Raw genomic sequence first — 20929 nt, 5'->3', positions numbered from 1 at the left:
CCGCACTGGGCTCTGCACTGAGCGTGGAGCCTGCGTGAGATTCTCTCTCTCCTTCCTCTGCCCCTCCCCACTCTCCTGCAAGTGCTCTCACTCACTCTCTAAAAAAAAACAAAAACAAAAAACACCAACCAATTTGGGTCTAAATGTCTTGACCAAGAAAAACGCAGCGATGGACTGAAAGATTTCTAAGTTTCCTACCAGTATTAAAATATTACACAAAATAGGGGAGCCTGGGTGGCTCAGTCGTTAAGCGTCTGCCTTCGGCTCGGGTCATGATCCCAGGGTCCCAAGATAGAGCCCTGCATCGGGCTCCCTGCTTGGCGGGAGGCCTGCTTCTCCCTCTCCCACTCCCCCTGCTTGTGTTCCCTCTCTCACTGTGTCTCTGTCAAATAAATAAATAAAATCTTAAAAAAAAAAATTACACAAAACAGCAATGCAAGTATTGATGAGAGTCAGTTTAGAAAACAGCCTCAAGATGAGTATATTCCAGATACTTAACTCAGTTAGATTGGGCTCAATTTTAATATAGTACAAAAGGCTCAAATGATCCACAAAACCATGTCCTACACTAAACTGGCACAAATAAAACAGATGGTGTAAGCTCTAACCCAAAGTCTTATTTCTATACCCCAACAATCTAAAATGAATTAGTCTTTGCTTCTGTAACTAAAAAAAGAAATATAAAATGAACTAAAAGACTGCACATATTTTGTAAAACTTTACTCCATGATCACTTTACTCACTGGATCTCTGAATATATACCATTTCATATCTGGGTTATTGAATAAAGACTTGCATTATGGGTGTGTGTACAGGATCTATGGTTAGGATATATAGTAACAGGCTAGATTCTCTACCAAACACTGAGGAATAATGTGTAAGAAATTAATAAATAATGTGGTCATTGTAGTATCAATAATAATTTCATAATTAAATAACCTGGAATAGGTTTTTTACAAAATGAGTAAAACTGAAAGAAAATTGTTTTCCATTAATTTTAGATAAAACTCCTCTACAAGTTTAAAATAAGCAATTTTTGTAGTTTAACAAAAAAGAAAAAAAAAGGTAGAGGCTGGGGGGAGGGGCAAACAGGCAGAGCAGAGGATTTTTACAACACTGAAAATACTCTGTATGATATTGGAATGATGGGTACGTATTATACATCTGTCCAAACCCATAAAATGTACAACTCAAGAGTGAACGCTAAGGTAAACTATGGATCTTGGGTAATTATGACTTGTCAATGTAGGTTCTTCAATTTTAAAAACGGTACCACAATGATGGGGGAATGCTGATAATGGGAGAGGCTATGTATGTGTGGGAATAGAAGGCATACAGGAAATCTCTGTACCTTCCTCTCAATTCTATGAACCTAAAACTGCTCTAAAAAAAATGTCTCGGGGGTGCCTGGCTGCCTCAGTTGGTAGAACATGTGACTCTAGATCTTAGGGTTGGGAGTTCAAACCCCATGTTGGACATTTTTATAAAAATTTTTTTAAAAATGTCTTAAAATCATCCAGATGCTTAAGAATTAAAAAATAAATAAAAATAAAAAAGAAGGGGTGCCTGGGTGGCTCAGTTGGTTAAGCACTGGATTCTTGATTTCGGCTCAGATCATGATCTCAGGAATGTGAGACTGAGTCCCTCGTTGGGCTCCTACAATGGGTGTGGAGCCTGCTTAAGATTCTCTCTCTCCCTCTCCCTCTGCGCCTCCCTGTCCCCTTGCATACTCTCTTTAAAAAAAAAAAAAAAAAAAAAGATGGGCGCCTGGGTGGCTCAGTCGGTTAAGTGACTGCCTTCGGCTCAGGTCATGATCCCAGGGTCCTGGGATCGAGTCCCACATCTGGCTCCCTGCTCTGCGGGGAGCCTGCTTCTTCCTCTCCCACTCCCCCTGCTTGTGTTCCCTCTCTTGCTGTGTCTCTCTCTGTCAAATAAATAAATAAAATCTTAAAAAAAAAAAAAGAGGTTAACTAGGTTAGAGGGACAATAACGATCTGAATATTGCAGATATTTTAGGCTTTACATAGACAAAGAAAAGATGAGGAAGATTATACAGCCAAGTATCAACTGAGGTTTTTTTTTATTTTGTGAGACTATGGATGATTTAAAAACTTGGTTTTTTTTTTCCTAGTTTTTGAAATTTTCTTTAATAAATACATACTACTTTTTGTAATAACAAAATAAATATTTTTTTTTTAAAGATTTTTTATTTATTTATTTGAGAGAGAGAGAATGAGAGACAGAGAGCATGAGAGGGGGTAGGGTCAGAGGGAGAAGCAGGCTCCCCGCTGAGCGGGGAGCCCGATGCGGGACTCGATCCCGGGACTCCAGGATCATGACCTGAGCCGAAGGCAGTCGTTTAACCAACTGAGCCACCCAGGCGCCCCACAAAATAAATATTTTTAAAAGGATAAAAAAATCCTATTGTCTGGAAAAAAAAATATACTCTTCAAATCCTATGAATAGCTAAAATTCATAGGCTAGTCATCCCAAGTACTGGCTTTTATCATTGCAAGTTCGTTTATTTATTTATTTGACAGAGAGAGCGCTTGCGCATCCATGCGCACATGCACTCACAAGCAGGGGGAGTAGCACACAGAGGGAGAGAGAGAAGCAGGCTCCCTGCTGAGCAGGGAGCCCAATGTGGGGCACCATCTCAGGACCCTGGGATCATGACCTCAGCCGAAGGCAGATGCTTAAGAAGGCAGATGCTTAACCCAATTAGCCACCCAGGCATCCCTACCTATCACTGCAAGTTATAAGAAACATTCTCTTTGTTTTCTTTTTAATTTAAAAACAGGAGTTATATGCACATATTTAAAGCCATACTAAAGATGCTTTGTGGTGAATAACAAGCTCTCCATAAGCACCTATACGCTCTGAATAAATAAATTTGATTTTAAGCGGTGGGAAAAAGACATGTTTTATGAAGTCAGTCAGAGATAAATGTGTTAAGTCAAAGAGTTCCAGAGTTGTGATTTTAAAATTAGGTATGTACAAGCAAACAGCCTCTTTCTCCACCTACTGAAAGGTGAATGCTATTCTGTTGGATCATAATTGTTCTGATGCTGTAAAATTGCAGTGATAGGATTCTAGATGATTACTTCTCTGGAAGCACTTAAGTCATCAAAGAGATGTGGGCTATTCAGAAAGTTTTGGTCATGAATGTTTTGCAAAAAAAATGATAACTGGAGGGGACCTTCAGACATAAAACAGGAACTTCTAAGCAACACAAAATATAAAGAAGAAAAGACAAGAAGAAATGAAGAATCACTTTCTAGATCCCTGTAAGGAACTGATGTGATGCAGACAAGCTTCTGGGAAAGGTGACATCTTCTATTATGGGAACATGGCCACATTAAATGTCTTAAAACAGATGTTAATAATATGTGATGTGTAGTGGGCGCCTGGGTGGCTCAGCTGGTTGGGCGACTGCCTTCGGCTCAGATCATGATCCTGGAGTCCCTGGATCGAGTCCCGCATCGGGCTCCCTGCTCAGCGGGGAGTCTGCTTCTCCCTCTGACCCTCCCCCCCTCATGTACTCGCTCTCTCATTCTCTCTCAAATAAATAAATAAAATCTTAAAAAAAAAAATAATAATATGTGATGTGTAGAAACTGAGCACCTTTAGCAAAGGGTGGAGCCAATGCAAGTGAAGAAATATATTTCAGGCGTTGAAAAGCAAGAGTAGGGGCGCCTGGGTGGCTCAGTTGGTTAAGCAACTGCCTTTGGCTCAGGTCACGATCCTGGAGTTCTGGGATTGAGTCCCACACGTGGCTCCCTGCTCAGCGGGGAGTCTGCTTCTCCCTCTGACCCTCCCCTCTCTCGTGCTCTCTCTCATAAATAAATAAATAAAATCTTAAAAAAAAAAAAAAAAGAAAAGCGAGGGTTAAGATTCTAAGATTCTAAGATTTCTAAGATTCCAAAGTCAGAAGGCTTCAGGTTGCTATACAGTAGAGAAGTGAAGAATGTTTATAAGGGCCATATAGGAAAGTAGTGTCTTCATTCTAGAAAACAAATCCCTGAATATGAATAAGAAGCAGGAATTAAGAGAATGGAGACCTGGCAATGACACCAAACCTAAATCTGACTCATGTTAGCTGAGTAACTTATCTAGCATTTCTCTAAAATCTCAGCTTCCAGATTTAATAAGAGAAAAAGGAATGAGGACTATATGCCCTATAAGAAAAAGGCTGGTTAAAATCCTCTGGAGCTATACCTTTGTTAAAGAATCTGTATACTGATAGCCCTTTTTAAATGTTTTTCTATTTTCCTAAATTGGACTCTTTCTGAAATAATTAATAGTAATAAGAATTTTTGTACAACCAATCATGGTCTAGAGGCAAGTCTAGACTTCTGACTATGGAGGATGAATACTGTCTCCCAACACGTAAGAAAAATCTGAAGAAAGTGGTAGAGAGAGAAGTCAAGAAGGAGAGCCATGAAGGATGTTATAAACCAATTCTTCCTATTTGGGGTCTTGTCTACAGCACATAAACAGGAGGTTGCTGGAATATAAGCCAAAGACCCTGATTAATTACAATACTGAAAAACTATTCTTTCAGTTAGTCAGTCACAAATTGAGTTGATTAACTAACTACTAGGGGACATTAAAAAAATGTACAGTCCCAGGACTCACATTCCCTGAGACTCTTGGGGTAGGGCCCAGGAAGCCATATTCTTAAAAACAGTTTAATACCAAAAAAATATCCTCAGGTGCCACTACTGATTAGCAAACTGTTACTAAAAACCTTCCTTTAATGAAAATCTTAATTAGAGAAAACCCCCAAAACATCCAAGTAAGTTGGCTTCCCAATAGTTTACTGGCCTATGGCAGACTAACACTGCACATTTTGAAAGAATCTAATTTTCTGGGTAAACTCCAAGCATTACCACTGATCCAACTAAACACCGCTAGAACTCCAACTACCACTCCATTTAGGACCCTGACCAAATTTTGTACCTCATCTATGAGATTCATATTCTAGCCAAGATCAGAGGTAAGAAAGTTTATGGCAGAGAGTACACTGAAGAGCACAAATGGCAATTGTTAGCTACTCTACAATTTACTACATTCATCTCTTCTATTTTACTTTTCGCCTCTATCTTTCCTCTTCTTCAACCTGTTTTTGTCCCCCCTTCATCAATTACCGCCACAGGGAGAGTCCAGCTGATGACAAAAAGGACTGAAGAGACTGGTTACCTTTATTCTAAATCTTTATTTGCTTTTGAAACCTCATTTCTATTTCAGGATCCATTTTTCATTTTCATTTCAAATTACATTTAGAACTGAGAGAGACTCTCTTTTTTTAAAGAGAGTTCCTCATCAAATCATGTTCCTACCAAGAATTTTTTTTTTTTTTAAAGATTTTTTATTTATTTATTTGAGAGAGAGAGAATGAGAGAGAGCACATGAGAGGGGGGAGGGTCAGAGGGAGAAGCAGACTCCCTGCCGAGCAGGGAGCCCGATGCGGGACTCGATCCAGGGACTCCAGGATCATGACCTGAGCCGAAGGCAGTCGCCCAACCAACTGAGCCACCCAGGCGCCCCCTACCAAGAATTTTCAGTGGCTTCCCCCCTACTATTTTTCCCCCCTAAAAAATCTCATATTCATTGGCTTGATACTCAAAGCCCTTTGCAATATTATCCCAATGTACCTTTTTAATTGTTCCTCTGACTACTCTTGAATATGAAAGAATACTTTACTCTGGCTAGATTCGTTTATTACCTATCCTTTAAAAATATCACATTCATCCCTATCTTTATGCTTTTGTTCCTTCCTAAAAATACTCTCGTCTCCTCTGGACCAATTCAAATCCTACTTATTTCTAGGGCTCAGCTCAAATCCTACACCTTCTTCACGAAGCTCTCTCTCATCACTCTAGTCCTCAGAGAACTTTTACTCTATATTTTTCTGGTCTGTTTGCACTATTTATGTCACTTTAAAACACACCATCTTCTGTTGTTGGCTTTATGTGCAATTATCTTCTCTCTCCTGAAAAGATTTTACAAAGTGCTAACTCCCCATATACTCTAGCATGAAGATATGTATATAGCAGAAATTCAATAAATATTCTCTTGACTTTTACTTGAGGAGAAACACTAATTTAGAAGAGTCTTCCCCTTCCTCCTGGCTTTACAATCAGGGAAAAGAGTGCTAAGAGCAAAATGGATCAATTGAGGCTCTGCTACTTTTGTATTTGAGGAGAAAAGAGATCTCTAAAATAACTTATTTTTGAGGAGAAAAGAGATCTCTAAAATAACTTATTTTTCTTCTACCATTAAGTATCTTCTAAAAATCTATGTTCAGAAAGGAATTCTAGGGGTGCCTGGGTGGCTCAGTCAGTTAAGCGTCTGCCTTCAGCTCAGGTCATGATCCTGGAGTCCCAGGATCGAGCCCCATGCCGGGCTCCCTGCACGGTAGGGAGTCTGCTTCTTCCTCTCCCTCTGCTCCTCCCCTCGCTCATGCTTGTTGTCTCTCTCTCAAATAAATAAATAAAATTAAAAAAAAAAAAGGAATTCTGTATCAATCAGAAGAGCTAGTAACTTCCACACGTTCTAAAAATATTAAATATGGAGTGATCACTTTCCCTATGACCACTAACATTAATAATGATTTAAAATACTTTTAATGTACACATTGGTTTAACATATCTACTTACTATCCACATGTCTTATACACATTTTCTCCTAAAAGTATACCATCTTACGTAGTTTAGAAGAAAAAGGCTGCATTTATAGACGTTTGCTTGAAATACTATACAAAAGTGGGTGCTTAATTTTTATGTGAAAAAACCAATCTTGCCTGAACCAGCTCCACACAGGGAGTTAGAGCTCCTTGTAATATGCTCACATGATGTTCTGCACTGCCTCTCAGAGCACACACCACAATGGTAGCTAATTATATAATAATTTAATTAATGTCCATCTCCTCACTAGGCTATACATTTCATTAAAGGAGAGACTTGTCTTTTTTCTACTATATTCCTGGTGCCTAGCATGTGCCTGGCATACAGCAGGCACTTAACAAAAATTTGTTGGATGAATTAATAAACTACAGCAGACACCCATTTGGGGGCGGGGAATGACTGGATGTGCAATAGATAATCTATACAACTGGTGAAGGAATGACAAAGAGTTGTGACTACTGCTCAATCCAGAGATAGAGGAGGTTAAAGAGATACAGAAGAGAAGAAACATCATACTGCCTTAGAAAAACACTCTGAGGAGTTAACACGACATAGAGGGGAAAGCAGACTTCCAAAAGGACATAATTCCCATGATAAACAGATGTGAAGTATCAATGTCACAGAATTTCCCTGGGATTCTAATGGAGGCTTAGCATGAAAGGAGGCCTAACTACCTCCCCCCACCAACTACGCAGGATTGACAAAACAGCGCAGTGGGGAGGGAGATACGTACTGGGCGAATGTCTGCTGAGCTCCAGCTCTGGTCTCTCCAGGCTGCTCTGAAAGTCAGGAGGCAGCAGGGAAGCCACTCCCTCAGGATGGATCATCTCGTCCTCCGACTCAGCTGAAGCTTCTGCAAAGTACAGATTGGGTCGGGGCAGGGAGGGAGTGAAGGGCTAAGCATGTGGGAATATGTAGAGGAGTGAAGGAGATCAGGCAAAGTCACGGGACACAGAATATATACTAAAAAGAGCACAGTACATAGAGAAAAACTCCCTGGGATTAAGATCTACCTCATTTAAAGGGTAGCTTAATTTACTTATAATTCTTCCTGTTGGCAGGAATCCTCTTCTAACAGATAGTTAAATTACGTGTTTTCTTTCCTGACGAAAGGTAAACAAACAACTCACTTGGCTTAACTACCAAAGCAAGTAAGTAGCAGTTTCAGCCTTATTCCTGAAATTGCCTAGTTAAACAGGCCTATCTACTCAGTGACAGGAGTAAGAATGAAAAACTCCTTGTGACAGTCTGGGCTTACCTTCAAGTTCTGCAGCTTCTCGGGCTTCACGTTCCAGACGCTGCCTAAGTAGCTCCTGCTGCTTTTCCAGATACTGCTTTATGAAACTGTTCTGGCTCATTTCCTCGCCAATCTGTGTAGAAGACATGGAAAAAAGAAAAGTCAAGGAAAGCAAACCAGGAAAACACAGAGAAGAAAATTCGATGGAGCAAAGTTCTACTCCTTATTGAGCCCAAGAACGATAATCAAAATGTTGGAAGGCCCGGGCGCCTGGGTGGCTCAGTAGTTAAGCATCTGCCTTCGGCTCAGGTCATGATCCCAGGGTCCTGGGATTGAGTCCCACATCGGGCTCCCTGCTCAGCGGGAAGCCTGCTTCTCCCTCTCCCACTCCCCCTGCTTGTGTTCCTGCTCTCGCTATCTCTCGCTCTGTCAAGTAAATAAATAAAATCTTTAAAAAAAAAAAAAGTTGGAAGGCCCTCTTCTAAGCTACTCTTGTTGAGGACCAAAATAAAGAACCCTATGATTCATAAAAGATGGCAATAAGAACTGCACATAATTTCTTAAATTTTAATTCAGTTCCCAACCAGCAATGCCCAAATAGCTTAAAATCAAAATTCCTGTAAAATTATGCCTTTTAATCTAAAATTTTAATCTAAAATATTATCTAAATATAATCTAAATTTCATTTTTTGTAATAATAAGAACCGAAAAGAAATAATACTAATTCATACTAGGTCATTTTTTTTTTTTTAATAAAAAATGTCAATCTCTACCTATCCAGGAATCATTTTGTCAAGCATCTCCAAAATTCAAATAACAGTACTCAGAGTATGAAAGCAAAAGATTAAGAAAAGGGATGTCTGTTCAGCATTTAGACAGAGTTTTAACTCCATTTTCTTTGGGTGGGAAGAAATCCTTGGTAACACTATTTAAAATCCAGGAGCTTAATCCCTTTTCCCATTTTTTCTTGCAACACAGACTCCCACAGCACTCTTCTGTCCTTCAGTTTTCTCTTTGCAAGTCCTTCTCCCAGAACCTTCTTGCTTAGCAAGTCCGACTAGAACTCCAAAAAAATGAAAAAAACCTGAATAAATATTGTTTATGTTTTTAGTCATCTTTCCTAAGCATGGTAAATGTTTATCTTTACCTAAAATACAGATGAGTCTCTTGGTAATCAACGGACACTGATGAAGTGTGGGTTGCATGTATTAGAGAGCATATACATTTGCTGCAAAAATCCTAGGTTAATAATAAAAGCAAAGCTTAAAAGACTAAAATGCAATGAATGAAAGGAATATAATCACAAACTGATTAACTTATGCAGTTTCTTAAGCTTATACTTAACTAAACATCTGTAAATTGTCTAGATTATGATATAGCTTAATGAAGTGGTAACCAGGGAGTAGGAAGGCTCTCTTGTTTTTCCACAGTATCTTGGGACTTCATCTAGTACCAGAGCCACACAACACTGCACTAATGAAGACCTGGATTTTTCCTTTACGTATGTAACATGCTATAATGAGGGGATTTTAAGAGCTGGAAAAAATCTTATGAGATCACAAAGTCTAAAAATCTTATTTTTTTAAACTGTGGAATGATTTCTTCTAAAGATGTCTTATACTGAAACTCAATATACAAGATAAAAGTAGATCTAATTAAGAGGGGAGTGTGAACCCCTGCTCACTTGGGAAGAAGGCTGTATTTCCCAGGAAGCCCCCAAAAGCAGCTCTACAGAACCAAAGCAGAGCACTTATAAAACTATGGATATAGTACAAACTTTTCTCATATTATACATTGGAACTTAGGAATGCAGGGCCTGCAAAGGTTAAATTTCTTGCCCTAAGTAACAGAGGAATTAATGATATTTAGGAGTAAGTGCATAGTTAGCATTAACAGTAGTGATGGTGGATAATTTCGACAGGATTGAATTCTTGAAAAATCTATGTCAACACAAGAGTTACTCTTGATCAGCAAGTATTTTCTTTTCTTTTTTTTTTTTTTTTAAAGATTTTATTTATTTATTTGAGACAGAGAGAATGAGAGAGAGAGAGCACATGAGAGGGGGGAGGGTCAGAGGGAGAAGCAGGCACAGGGAGCCTGATGCGGGACTCGATCCAGGGACTCCAGGATCATGACCTGAGCCGAAGGCAGTCGCTTAACCAACTGAGCCACCCAGGCGCCCAAGCAAGTATTTTCTTACACTGCCCTGATTGTCTACTTCATATCTACATTCAAAGACAGCAACTACTTTCCCCAAATGAATGGCAAGTAAATGACTTCATATTCTTGTACTACACTTAATCAATTGGAGCCACATCTTTCGGCACATACCATTGCAAGTATCAGAAATTAACTAATAGCTCTTCTAATTCGGTTCTTGAATTCTTTATTAGAGCTCAACTGTGCTGTTATGAGGAAATTTCCAACCCAGGGAACTTAGAAAAATACTGGTGAGGAATTAAGCATCAAGTATACATCATTATGTCCTTCCATATGTCTGTGCATTCAAAGAGCCCACCCTATCTAATGAACCTTTTTTCTTACCTGGGAATTTGGCTGGAATGCAGCATGGGGTGTTGAGTGTTTCTGTAAATTTTCTAGCATTAGAGCCTGGTACAGAGAAGGGCAAGAGTCAGAATCTAAGGGAATAAACCCCAAGCCCTCCCCAATCTCTTCACTGAATGCAATGACTAACCATATACACTTAACCTGTACTCCTTTTCCAGGGACCTAAAAGCCTTTTACTAATTCTCATTCATCTTCAGAAGACCCTTAAAAGTAGCCATGGTTACTGCTCCCCAAAATACAAATGTAAAATGCAGGCACATGGAGAAAATCATTGACGTGGCTATATAATAAAATCAGTGACAGTGACAGAACCAGTACCACAGTCCCTATTATCTTCTGCACTTCTGACTAATGCCCCTTCTAAATCTGGCCATGCAGGTAAAATGACTTCAAATGCTCAAGTCAGCTTCAAATACAGAAACCAACATGGGGTTGCTGGTTTTGGCCTGACTGAATTACTTGGTCAGTTACCCAGGACAAGATCTACTTGAGTGAACTTGTATTGTTTCCAACAGAGTGGCACCTAGATTTATCAACTCTATAAAAATTTCAAAAAGGAGGCTATAGAGCAAAATGACCACAGACTCCAAGCTATGGATGACCCAATCCACACACAAAACCGTCAGCTTCTGTAGAGGCAACGGTCCGTCAATTTAACCCTTGAGCGAACCCAGCCCTAATCTGCACTACAGGCCTTGTATCCTAATTAACCCCAATTAAAACCAAGACATCCTCATCTTCCCTCCATTTACACCAAATCTATACACACAAATCCACCCACCTCATGACGATCCCACCCTAAGCTACTCAAATCGATTCAAAACCCCCAACATATATCAACCTGCCCAACCTCTCTCACCAAGATTCACCAAACTCTTATCCGCCCAAATTGCTTCCGAATGCCCTATAAATTATACACCCCTCTATAACCGAGTCCCTTCAAATCAAGATTTCTCTTCATCTCACCTCCTAATCTAATCAGGTAGTCATTTTACTCTATCCCAATCCTATTCTTCCGGACACCAACACCGACACCAACCCCATTAACCCCTCCGCCCAACTATACCCCTAACTCCGACCCAGCCCAATTCGCCCCCCTCAGGCCAGCAAACGCCGGTGGTAGTAGTGGGATTTAACTCCTTCTGCAGCGCATGCGCCGAAACCACAGACACAAACAAGGAGGGGGTGGGGGAAGGAGGAAGGAGCTTAAGACACTCCGGGAGAGTAGCGCGCACCCTCCCATTTTGGGCTCGCGCCGCTGCCGTTAGGGCGGGAACCGGCGCTATCTCTATTCCAGCGCGAGCCTCAGCAACTACCGTGCGCGCGGATCCGGAGGCTCGCGCTGGCGGCCTGAGCAACCTCGCGCGGAGCCCGGACACTGCGCCTGCGCCGCGGCAGAGACTCGTCTCTACCGGGTCCGCTCCCCTCCGACACCCCGGCAACGCCGACTTCTCACCCCTTTGAGCCGCTTGACCAGAGCACTCTTCTGCCCGCTCTTCGCTAGGCCTCGCTGCTCCAGTGCGGCCTTCAGGTCGGTCACCCGCAGCGCCTGAAGAGGCTTCCCGTCCAGAGTCACCTCCTCCAGCTCCGCCATCTTGCGTGAGGTACTCGGGTCCGTCCCGACGGCTTCGGGCATCTTCGGTAATTTCCGCCAACGCCCTTCGAACGTACCGAGCTGACCCCGCCCACTGCCATAGTCAACCCCTCGATTACCACTCAGAACTCCCCGGGTTCCTCCGGATCTGCTCGGGTATTTCCGTCTCCACATCGGCACCAATCAGTTCTTTCCCTCCTCTCAGCCACTTCCCCCTCCCTCGCGCTGCTTTCAGAGCTCGGTTATTTTCGTCTCACCGAGGCTTTGAATCGAATGTACTCGGAAGCCCTCGACTCTGGCATAACCAAAATCGGAGTTACTCGGCTAACTCCGAACCTAAGGCTGAGGCGCTGAGGCGCTTGGGTGTTTGGGGCTGGTCCGGGACCGGAAGTGCGTGGGCTGACGGGCTGGTCCTGCTTAGGGTTTTCAGGAAACATGGAAGCGGCGGCGACTGTTGGAATTTAAGCACTTTTGTGACGGTCTTCGGGTGCCCTGTGAGAGGAAAGGGGAGGTAAGCGGGGTAGAAGTCCCTCTCTGAGCCGGGTCAGACTCGGTGTTTGCGGGTTACCCTAGTAGGGCACACTTCCCGCCTTGCTACCGATACAGCTGCCGCCTCCCAATCTCTTGAATCCCCGCCACTCCCATCTAAGACTACGTTGCTCTTTGGGTCCTTGGAATGCCAGGCTCAAGGCCTCCAAAGTGGGCAAGTGGCAGCACCGTGCCTTGGGGCCCAGACTGTGAACTAATTCATAATCGTTGAACTTGAGTTTGCTGTGGAGGCAAGACTCGGAGAAAGTTTTTCCTTACCCGAGTAAGAGAATAAAGTTCCTTAGGAGGAATTGCTGTGAAAAAGGCAATCTCCTTGGACTGTTTGGGTACTGAACTGATGATGCTGATTGCTTAGGGGTTCCTTTCTTTGTCACTACAAACCCAACTTGCAGGAGAAGGAACGCAAACAGTAAAATAGGTCATTGATAAGTAGTTTAAGGTTTTCATTGTTAGAAATTCAAACTGTGGAACTTGAAATCTATTCAAGTCGACTGACCTATTTGCATTACTGATGCAAATCAATGGCAGGGCATCAATAAATGTGCAAAGACATCAATTGTCATACATCTACAGCAGTGTAACACGTTATACTCCTAAGCCACCAAACCAACTAGACTTTTTTCAGTCTTTTTTTTTTTTAAAGATTTTGTTTATTTATTTGACAGACAGTGAGAGAGGGAACACGAGCAGGGGGGAGTGGGAGAGAGAGAGAAGCAGGCTCCCCGCCGAGCAGGGAGCCCCATACGGGGCTCGATTCCAGAGCCCTGGGATCGTGACCCGAGCCGAAGGCAGGCGCCTAACGACTGAGCCACCCAGGATCTCCGACTTTTTTCAGTCTTGAATAAACATGTGGCTTCGCCTATTTTTTCTTACTGTGTTATCTTATTTTGGGTGAGGCACCCTCACTCTGCTTTTCAATTTTTCCTGGTGCTTTACTGGAAATATAAGGAAGTAACGGATGTTACGAAGTTCTGGGCGTATTTCAGAGGCTATATGCACATTACAAAGGCGGCTCTTTCATCATATATGATTTTTTAAAATTTTTTTTATTTTCTCACTGTTGATAGCTCTGGAATGATTAGCATCTAGGCCCAGACCAGCTGCATGTACTAGATTAAAAAATATGTACCTTTTTCATTTCGAGGAAGATGAGATGCACCAACATTAATCATTTTTTCTTTACTCACCCTGGAACATAGAAGTAGGCCACAGAGAATGAGCAAGAAATATGTTGGTTATTTTTAGTTTTTTTTTATGAGAATAATGGAGAGAAGCAGTGGTTGGGGAGGGTGATGAGTTTGAAAAACAGGAACGTTGGCAAGTATGAAACGAAGTTATTCTTGAGTTACCTTCTCTAAGGTGATTGGATAATAACCTATATGAAGTACCCTGTTGTTTTCCTGTAAACTGAATTGTTGAAAAGTAATTTTATCTGTAGATGCTGATTGTGATAAGATTCCTTGTTGGGAAGTTATATTTTGGTTACTCTATCTAGAGAGTATATAACAGTGCTTTTATGTTTCAGGATGCCACTGGAATCATCTTCCTCTTCGATGCCACTCTCCTTCCCTTCTCCCTTACCCTCAGTACCAGACAGTATTACTAACTCTTCCCCTCCCCCAATGTCTTACATCACTTCCCAGGAGATGAAGTGTATTCTTCACTGGTTTGCCAGTTGGTCAGGTCCGCAGCGTGAACGTTTCCTACAGGACCTGGTAGCTAAGGCGGTGCCAGGAAAATTACAGCCACTGCTGGAAGGGCTGGAGCAGCTTAGTGTTTCTGGAGCAAACCGACCACCTTGTATCTTTGAGTGCCAGCTACGTCTTTGGGATCAGTGGTTTCGAGGCTGGGCTGAGCAAGAGCGCAATGAATTTGTCAGGCAGCTGGAGGTCAGTGAGCCAGACTTCGTGGCAAAGTTTTACCAGGCAGTGGCTGCTACGGCTGGTAAAGACTAATGGGCATTACAAAGAAGATAATCACAGCTGATGGAGTCGCAACTTTACTGTGAGAACTTCAAATGTGTCACATAAAGGTCTAGGGATGGTATCCTGATCAGCTGACTGAACTTGTTGACCAGTACAGGCTTGATTATTTCTTTGGGGGTGGGGAGGGGCAGAAGGAGAGGGAGAGAGAATCTTAAGCAGGCTCCATGCCCATCACCGAGCCCGACGCGGGGCTCGATCTCACAACCCTGAGATCATGGCCTGAGCCGAAATCAAGAGTTGGATGCTTAGCCAACTGAGCCACCCAGGCGCCCCAAGGCTTGGTTATTTCAATGTTAACAGCCTATCAACTGGATTGCTCGCATAAGTGTTTTCCATCTAAGTAAATCTAGATCAGCAGTCTGCCTCCTAGCTTGCTCCTTTCTACATGTCAGACCCTCAAGAATTCTGTGGCTTCTTTTGCACATATAACCAGAAGGAACCTACACATTATAACTCGAGTATATTTCTGGCCCATGGGGCTATAAAGTAGAGCCTTCCTACTCCAGAAACAGGAGAGAAGGACAATAAAAGGTCATGTTTTTACAGTTTAACTGGATTCACATGGCTGGTTTCACTGCCCTTACCAGATTCTGGCATAATTATGTGACGTCCCAACTATTAGCTTTCCTAGTGATGATTTTGTAAAATTATGGAAAAATCAGGAGAAGGAGATAATTAGTTACTCCTTTCACACTGATGTTTGTTTGAATCCAAATATCAATGACTTTTCCTAAAGCATACGTGATACTCTTGGAGCAGGAATCTGGTAACAGATTCCTATTCCATAAGTTTGCTTGTGATATGAAAACAAGTGACACTATAGGTTGAAGGGTTTATTTTTTGTATCAAAATAAAGAATGAATCTTCAGAACCATGTCTCTTGCTTTTTTTCATTACAAGGCTAGTATAGAGGTGATACCTAGAGGAAGAGGCATTCTGAGAAAAGTAGAACTGAAATGTACACTTGCCATCCAGTTGTCTTCCAAGAAATAATCTGCCCTATCTACCCTGTCATGCTGTGGGTAACATCACACCTCCCTTATTCCTCCAGCTGGGCCCCTTGTGTCTTGGAGCTCTGGTGAATGGTGAGGGGCAGATGGTGCCACCCGAAGAGTAGCTCGTTTCTGATAGGCCACGGTTCCCAGTGCACCCACCAGAATAAGCAGTGTTAGGCAGAGTCCTGTGGACAGTGCTAGATGGGTCACAAAGGGATTACGGTCCAAGGTAACCAGCAACCTAGGAACACAGAGGTAACATTTGGCTTGGTATAATGCCTAGACTTAGGAGGTGAAGGGCTTCACCTTTATCCTAATACACAGAGCTCATGAAACCCTGCATCATCCAATCAGTAAGCTACACAGGAAATCAGAGGAATATAGAACCTGAAAGTAGGAAAAAGACCAAGATCTGAGTCTCCCAGCAACTTAAATTGTTGGAAGGAGACCTAACTTGGCAGTGAAGGAAATGGTTTAAGGGAAGAGTTAGACTATGGTGTTTGGGAAACTGGACATGGTGCCCCATTGGTACTTAAGGGAGGAAGAGGACTGGGATCCCTATGTCCTAGAGATGGAGAACTCCCTTATTATGGAGGGAAAGGTGTCCCGTAGTGACAGACCTGAGGTGATCACATGAGTTGTTTTCTGAAATAAATAATCCTGTCTAGGACCTACATACAAGTGAGTACTTAATGCAATTTCAAACATCTGGACTCCAGGAATTTGGAAGAAAACCACTTGGAATATTATCTTACTTGGTGTGTCCTGTGGTAAAGCTGGCTCCTCCAAAATGTACTTCTAGGGGCTTCTTCTGGAGAGTCAGGGTCAGGGCCCTGTGCAGCGTACCAACTGAAGGCCCTTGGCAGCCAGGGGACTTGCCCATGTACACAGTGAACACCAGACTAGTGGTAGTGGAGGGGCTGTGGAAATAGCACCTATAGGGACATTTGGATCTCTTAAGGGAGGTAGAGTCCCTGGAAGAGTCTATCTCCTGAAGCAGGTACAGGCTTAGGAGTGGGACAAAGTCTTCAGAGGAGAGTTGTGAAGCAACCCACTTAAGCCGTTCCCTGGCCCACTGGAGAAATCCTCAGCCTGAAGTGCCCCTTTACCTGCTGGGGCTGCCTCTGCTCACCAGCGCCTGGAGTACTGCTTCAGTCAGCCCGTCCAGCTCTTCCTTCCCCACCGAGTGGCCTGGGGGCCCAGCTAATTGAAAAGACAGCTGGAATGACAGGTCTTGGGGTGGAAGACTCACAGGTGGGGAAGTAACAGCATTGGTAACTTCGTTAGTTTGACACAGCCGACCCCGGGGACAGAAGAGAAGACCCGAGTACCCAGGTATCTGCAAGGAAATACATTGCAGGGTATAGTTAGGACCTCATTTGCTTGCTCAAGCCCTCCTTCTAAGGAAAAAGTACAATCTAGATCGGGGTCATGGACTCAACGGGTACTTAGTAAAAAATGAATGAACATCGAAATAAGTTGGATAGTACTACTATTCCGAGGACTTTTAAACTTCCTTTTCGCCAATGCGCTATATGGCTTTTCACTTACGATACCCACCTGAATGGCCTTTCCAGGAAGGCATGGGGCCCAGGGTGACCCCTGTGCCTGCACCTTGTATGCTCCTCTCTCTGTGCATTGATGTAAGTAGCAGCGGCCGGTGAGCTCTGCTTCCTTCGGGTGTGGGATCTCAGAGGGATGCCCAGTCTTGTCCTCACGGAGCAGTTGTGAAGTGAGGTTGGCAAGGAAGCAACGACTCTGGGGATGGTAAATTTCCCCGTGGGGGTTCTCAGCCCCAGGTGGGAACCCATTTTCCTTCTTCCAGCATTCGCTCTGAAAGGCGGGGCAGGAGGCAGAAAAGCGTTTGCCGAGATGCCTTAGACGTTGACTCCGCTCGGGGCCGCTCTGTTTCATTCTGTTCTCTCTAGTCGTCTCACCCCATTGGCCAAGGGCTTGTACATGCGGCAGCCTTCCAGCACGGGGTCCGAGGAACAGCTTCCCTTGTCCAGATGCAGGTAGTGACAGCCCAGTCCGCTGTGTGGGAGGGATGGCAGCTGACCACTAGGGTCCCCGATGGCCATACAGCCCCTCAACCACGCAGCACACGTACCTGCCAGTGCAGAAGAAGTCTGAGGAGCCAGCCCCACACGTAGTCACCAGGCCAAATTCCAGGCCAGATCCTGCTGGAGAGACAGGAAGAGAAAGAGCCCTCCGAACAAACAAACGAAACGCCAAGCATCCCTCAGCACCTGCTGTGCTCACGGCTTCGGTTCCACCTCAGCAGCAGAAAATCCCTCCCAGCCTCTCACTGCCCGCAGGCTGACTCGGGTCGTGAGGGCCCCTCTGCCATCCTCCCCTGTCCTCACCCCGGCCCCACAGCAGCCCCTCCGCAGCGCTGTGATTGACTCGGTACCAGCCCGAATCTTTGAAGGCAGCAAGAGTGATGGGATCGAGCCGAGTGCGCCGGGCACCATCAAAGGTAGCAGTCATTATAGAACCCTGGAGCAGTCGGGCCTCCCAGTGCGAAGACGAAGGACCCTAGGGAAGAGGGAGCTGGTTGCCACCCGACCGCACACTCTTCCTTCCAGCTCCGCCAGGTGCTCCCGTTCCCACCTCTTCTTCCAAGGGAACACCCGGCAAAGCCCCCGGCACTCCCAAGTGTCTGGCCAGGCTGTGGCTAACAGTTGGGGTGGTGAGAAGCAGCTGTCCCCACTCATCTCGCCTTGTCACTTGTTGCCTTGTTGAACAGTCCTCTCTAGCTGAGCACAGAAGGGGAAGAAGGCAATATGAGGAAAGGAACACTTAGGAAGGGGGGGAGCAGAACTGGAAGGAAGGAGTTGGTGGGGTGATGGTGATCCCCTCTTATTGACATCGTGGGGAAGCTTGCCCTCATTCCTCCCATTTACCGCTGGGTCCTGAGGGGCAATCCCGCCACTTCTTGAAGAGCTGTCCAGAGAAACCCAGAGCATGGAGCAATTCATGGAGTGTGACCTAAGGACAAATGACTGCAGGGTGAGGGGGATGGGGGACGGAGCAGGTTGACCCGCCACTCTATAGCCCGCTCTGCCCACTCAGCTCTTCCTAGAGCTGAGGCATCTTGTCCTCCATCCTTAGTAGATTCTTCCACTTCATGGGAAGCTGAGTGACCTGCCCCCTCTCCCCAACCTGTTTGCGCCTTCCTACTCCTCATGCAGCAGTCACCGTGACGATGTCACTGTGGCTGAGGCTGGGGCTGGTGAGATGCTGGGCACAGTAGACGATGGTCCCAGCAAGGGGTCTGTCTTCTGAGTCCAGATGGCAGCAGGCAGCATAGGCCATGACAGAGGGCTGTGGATGGGCCAGGACAAGGTAGAGGTGGGAAGCAGGGAAGTGAGGGAACACAGAGGAAATCTTCCTGAAAATGGACACCCGGGGAACTCAGTACCAAGGGATGGTTTGAAAGGGCTTAGCTCCCACCCAAACTTCATCAACATGACCGAGTCACCTAGAATAAGCACAATTTAGTAAAAACTGCCTTTGTGCTCCCTCCCCTTTCCCATGATATTTAAGTTTAAGAAAGGCAGACAGGGAAAGGGATTCGATTTGGGTCTCACCTCTCCATGGCACTTGGAAGTGTGGGCCACCCACACATACAGGAGAAAATCAGTGTCTTGGACCCCGGGCCCATCTGGCTGGACCAGCTGTGGGGGACCCTGCTCTGGCCACAATGCATAACCACGGAGATGGGTGTCAGGGATCTGGCCGGGGGTGAAATGCAACATCTAGCTTAGCAGATGAAGACAGTAGGGAACTGGGTACTGGGAGTGAGGAGTGGACAGTCTTTATCAGAATAGGGACTCCTGCCACCCCTCCCCGCCCAGGTCTCTGATTTAATAAATTGCCAGGGGGAGAAGGGGCTCAGGAATCTACATTTGTTAGGAAGCACATTAAGTAATTTTGGTGCTAATGGGCTTGGAGAAGTCTAGGCAGGCTAGAGATCTTCAGATTCCCAAATCTGAGAAATTGCTCTCACCTTTGCCCCCAGGCAACTCTCTCCTTTGTACCCTGGGTTCAAGAGGCTGCATCTGCCAAGAATGGATATCTGTAGGTGAGCTGGAGACATTTCTGGGTACCTCTGAAGAGGTAGTATATACATTCTCAACGACATGAACTCACCTGTGGTAGTTTGGCGTGTCTGGGTCCCCCCAGACAGCATGGCAGTACTGTGCGGGGTCTCGACTCAAAAGCAGGGGGCCTTGAACTGGAGGGACTTAAAAAGATGAGCGGTCAATTTCACCCCAACATGTTAGAGTTCCTTTTCTCTGGTTGTCTTCCTCCTTAGCCCTCTGCTCCTCAGCCCTCCCTGCCTCCTTCTGTTCCCCCACTCACCTGCGAAGATTCCCTGGAGTTGCTGAGCAGCCTGTCTGGCTGCGGCCAGGGCCAGGGCTGCAGGTCCCCCTCTCATCCCAGCTCCCTCAGGATCCCAAGCTCCATCTGATACAGGGTCTCTGATATAGCAGGTTCGGATTCGCAGGGGTTGAGGGTCACGAGAGCCAGGCAGGGTGAGGGCGGAAGAGCGGAAGTTGGGGGCAGGTTGGGAGAGATGGGGCCGGAGAAGGGTCACAGACTTCTGGGTCTCCTCATGCAGGCATCTGCTCGCGGCAGTCCCTAGCAGGAGCAGCGGTAGTAGAAACATCCTGCAAGTGTTTCTCCCTAACCTGCCCTGGGTCTTGTCTTGGGCTCCTCTCTTTCCTGCCTCACTCACTTCTGGCTTCCCTCTCTCTACTATCTCTCTCCATACCGTCTCCACCTCTCTTGCTTATTTTTCCAAGATTTGAGTGTTGTTGACTAAATCTACAGTTCCCGCCAGGAGGTTGGATGTGAACCACAAGGGCCGAAGGTGCTACTTCCTGGGGGTGCCAGAGGCGGGGAGCCGTGTGTGTGTGGCATGGTGGGGGGTTGGAGGAGGCCGTGTTACTACCAAGGCCTCAACTGATTTTTCCAGAGAGGAGCCTGCCTCATTCAGGAATCTCTCCTAACCCTCTTTCATCTCTCATCCCCATTCCTCTCTTTCTGAGCAGACAACCTTGGAACCTTCCCAGAACTAAAAAATTGGTGTTAACATAATGCTATGCGTGGGGACGCTCTATGCTTCACAGATGCCTACTTATCTCACTGGAGATGGGCAAACGAGGCTTCTGCACGTCCCTGGCCCCGCTATCAGAACTGGGCGGACTCTAACGAAACTGCAAGGCTTTCAGGCACCTCCCCCATCTGTGTAGGGCACCTAATTAGTAGGTGCTCAGCAAATACACGTTGGCTGACTGAACACC

At 44.9% G+C, this 20929-nt stretch overlaps 3 protein-coding genes across 10 annotated transcripts in view; 1 reads left to right on the top strand and 2 right to left on the bottom strand.

Moving 5' to 3' along the window:
• The window catches only part of ACIN1 (apoptotic chromatin condensation inducer 1), a 34008-nt gene extending 21731 nt beyond the window's left edge, over positions 1-12277 (bottom strand). For 6 of the 7 annotated variants that reach the window (XM_081830748.1, XM_081830750.1, XM_081830749.1 and 3 more), the window contains exons 1-4: positions 11951-12277; positions 10471-10536; positions 7948-8059; positions 7423-7542 (exon numbers count right to left, since the gene is read on the bottom strand). In XM_081830748.1, the coding sequence (XP_081686874.1) occupies positions 7423-7542; positions 7948-8059; positions 10471-10536; positions 11951-12262 (610 nt within the window). In that variant the 5' untranslated portion in view covers positions 12263-12277. The remainder of the gene's footprint in view (positions 1-7422; positions 7543-7947; positions 8060-10470; positions 10537-11950) is intronic. The other variant, XM_081830752.1, reaches the window with a different exon arrangement.
• C9H14orf119 (chromosome 9 C14orf119 homolog) lies at positions 12010-15493 on the top strand. 2 transcript variants are annotated; one of them, XM_031017268.2, is made up of 2 exons: positions 12010-12135; positions 14163-15493. In XM_031017268.2, exon 2 carries the CDS (start codon positions 14164-14166, stop codon positions 14590-14592), a length of 429 nt encoding a protein of 142 aa, XP_030873128.1. In that variant the 5' UTR covers positions 12010-12135; position 14163; the 3' UTR covers positions 14593-15493. The 2 variants fall into 2 exon arrangements, with proteins under 2 accessions (XP_030873128.1, XP_006746552.1); XM_006746489.3 differs by lacking the exon at positions 12010-12135 and adding an exon at positions 12368-12599.
• A 43-nt stretch (positions 15494-15536) lies between these two features.
• CIROP (ciliated left-right organizer metallopeptidase) lies at positions 15537-20292 on the bottom strand. The gene is made up of 14 exons (XM_081830755.1): positions 19986-20292; positions 19773-19866; positions 19630-19681; positions 19211-19354; positions 18819-18944; positions 18524-18608; positions 18231-18376; positions 17984-18155; positions 17728-17797; positions 17555-17651; positions 17178-17450; positions 16727-16956; positions 16373-16552; positions 15537-15858 (listed from the first exon to the last, which is right to left on the bottom strand). Exons 1-14 carry the CDS (start codon positions 20290-20292, stop codon positions 15651-15653), a joined length of 2184 nt encoding a protein of 727 aa, XP_081686881.1. The 3' UTR covers positions 15537-15650.
• Between the last annotated feature and the right edge of the window lie 637 nt (positions 20293-20929).

Source organism: Leptonychotes weddellii, chromosome 9, assembly GCF_054177405.1.
Source record: "Leptonychotes weddellii isolate Sample4059 chromosome 9, ASM5417740v2, whole genome shotgun sequence".
Lineage (NCBI taxonomy): Eukaryota > Metazoa > Chordata > Mammalia > Carnivora > Phocidae > Leptonychotes > Leptonychotes weddellii.
Note: the sequence above shows the minus strand (reverse complement) of the source record. Positions and strands in the feature narration are given on the sequence as shown.

Excerpts from the sequence above, each read along its gene's own strand:
- C9H14orf119 (XM_031017268.2), top strand. The coding sequence starts at position 14,164 with ATGCCACTGGAATCATCTTCCTCTTCGATGCCACTCTCCTTCCCTTCT.
- CIROP (XM_081830755.1), bottom strand. The coding sequence starts at position 20,292 with ATGTTTCTACTACCGCTGCTCCTGCTAGGGACTGCCGCGAGCAGATGC. Across the intron at positions 19,867-19,985 it reads ACTCCAGGGAATCTTCGCAG|TCCCTCCAGTTCAAGGCCCC; the intron begins GTGAGTGGGGGA and ends CATCTTTTTAAG. Across the intron at positions 16,957-17,177 it reads TTCCTGGAAAGGCCATTCAG|ATACCTGGGTACTCGGGTCT; the intron begins GTGGGTATCGTA and ends ATTTCCTTGCAG.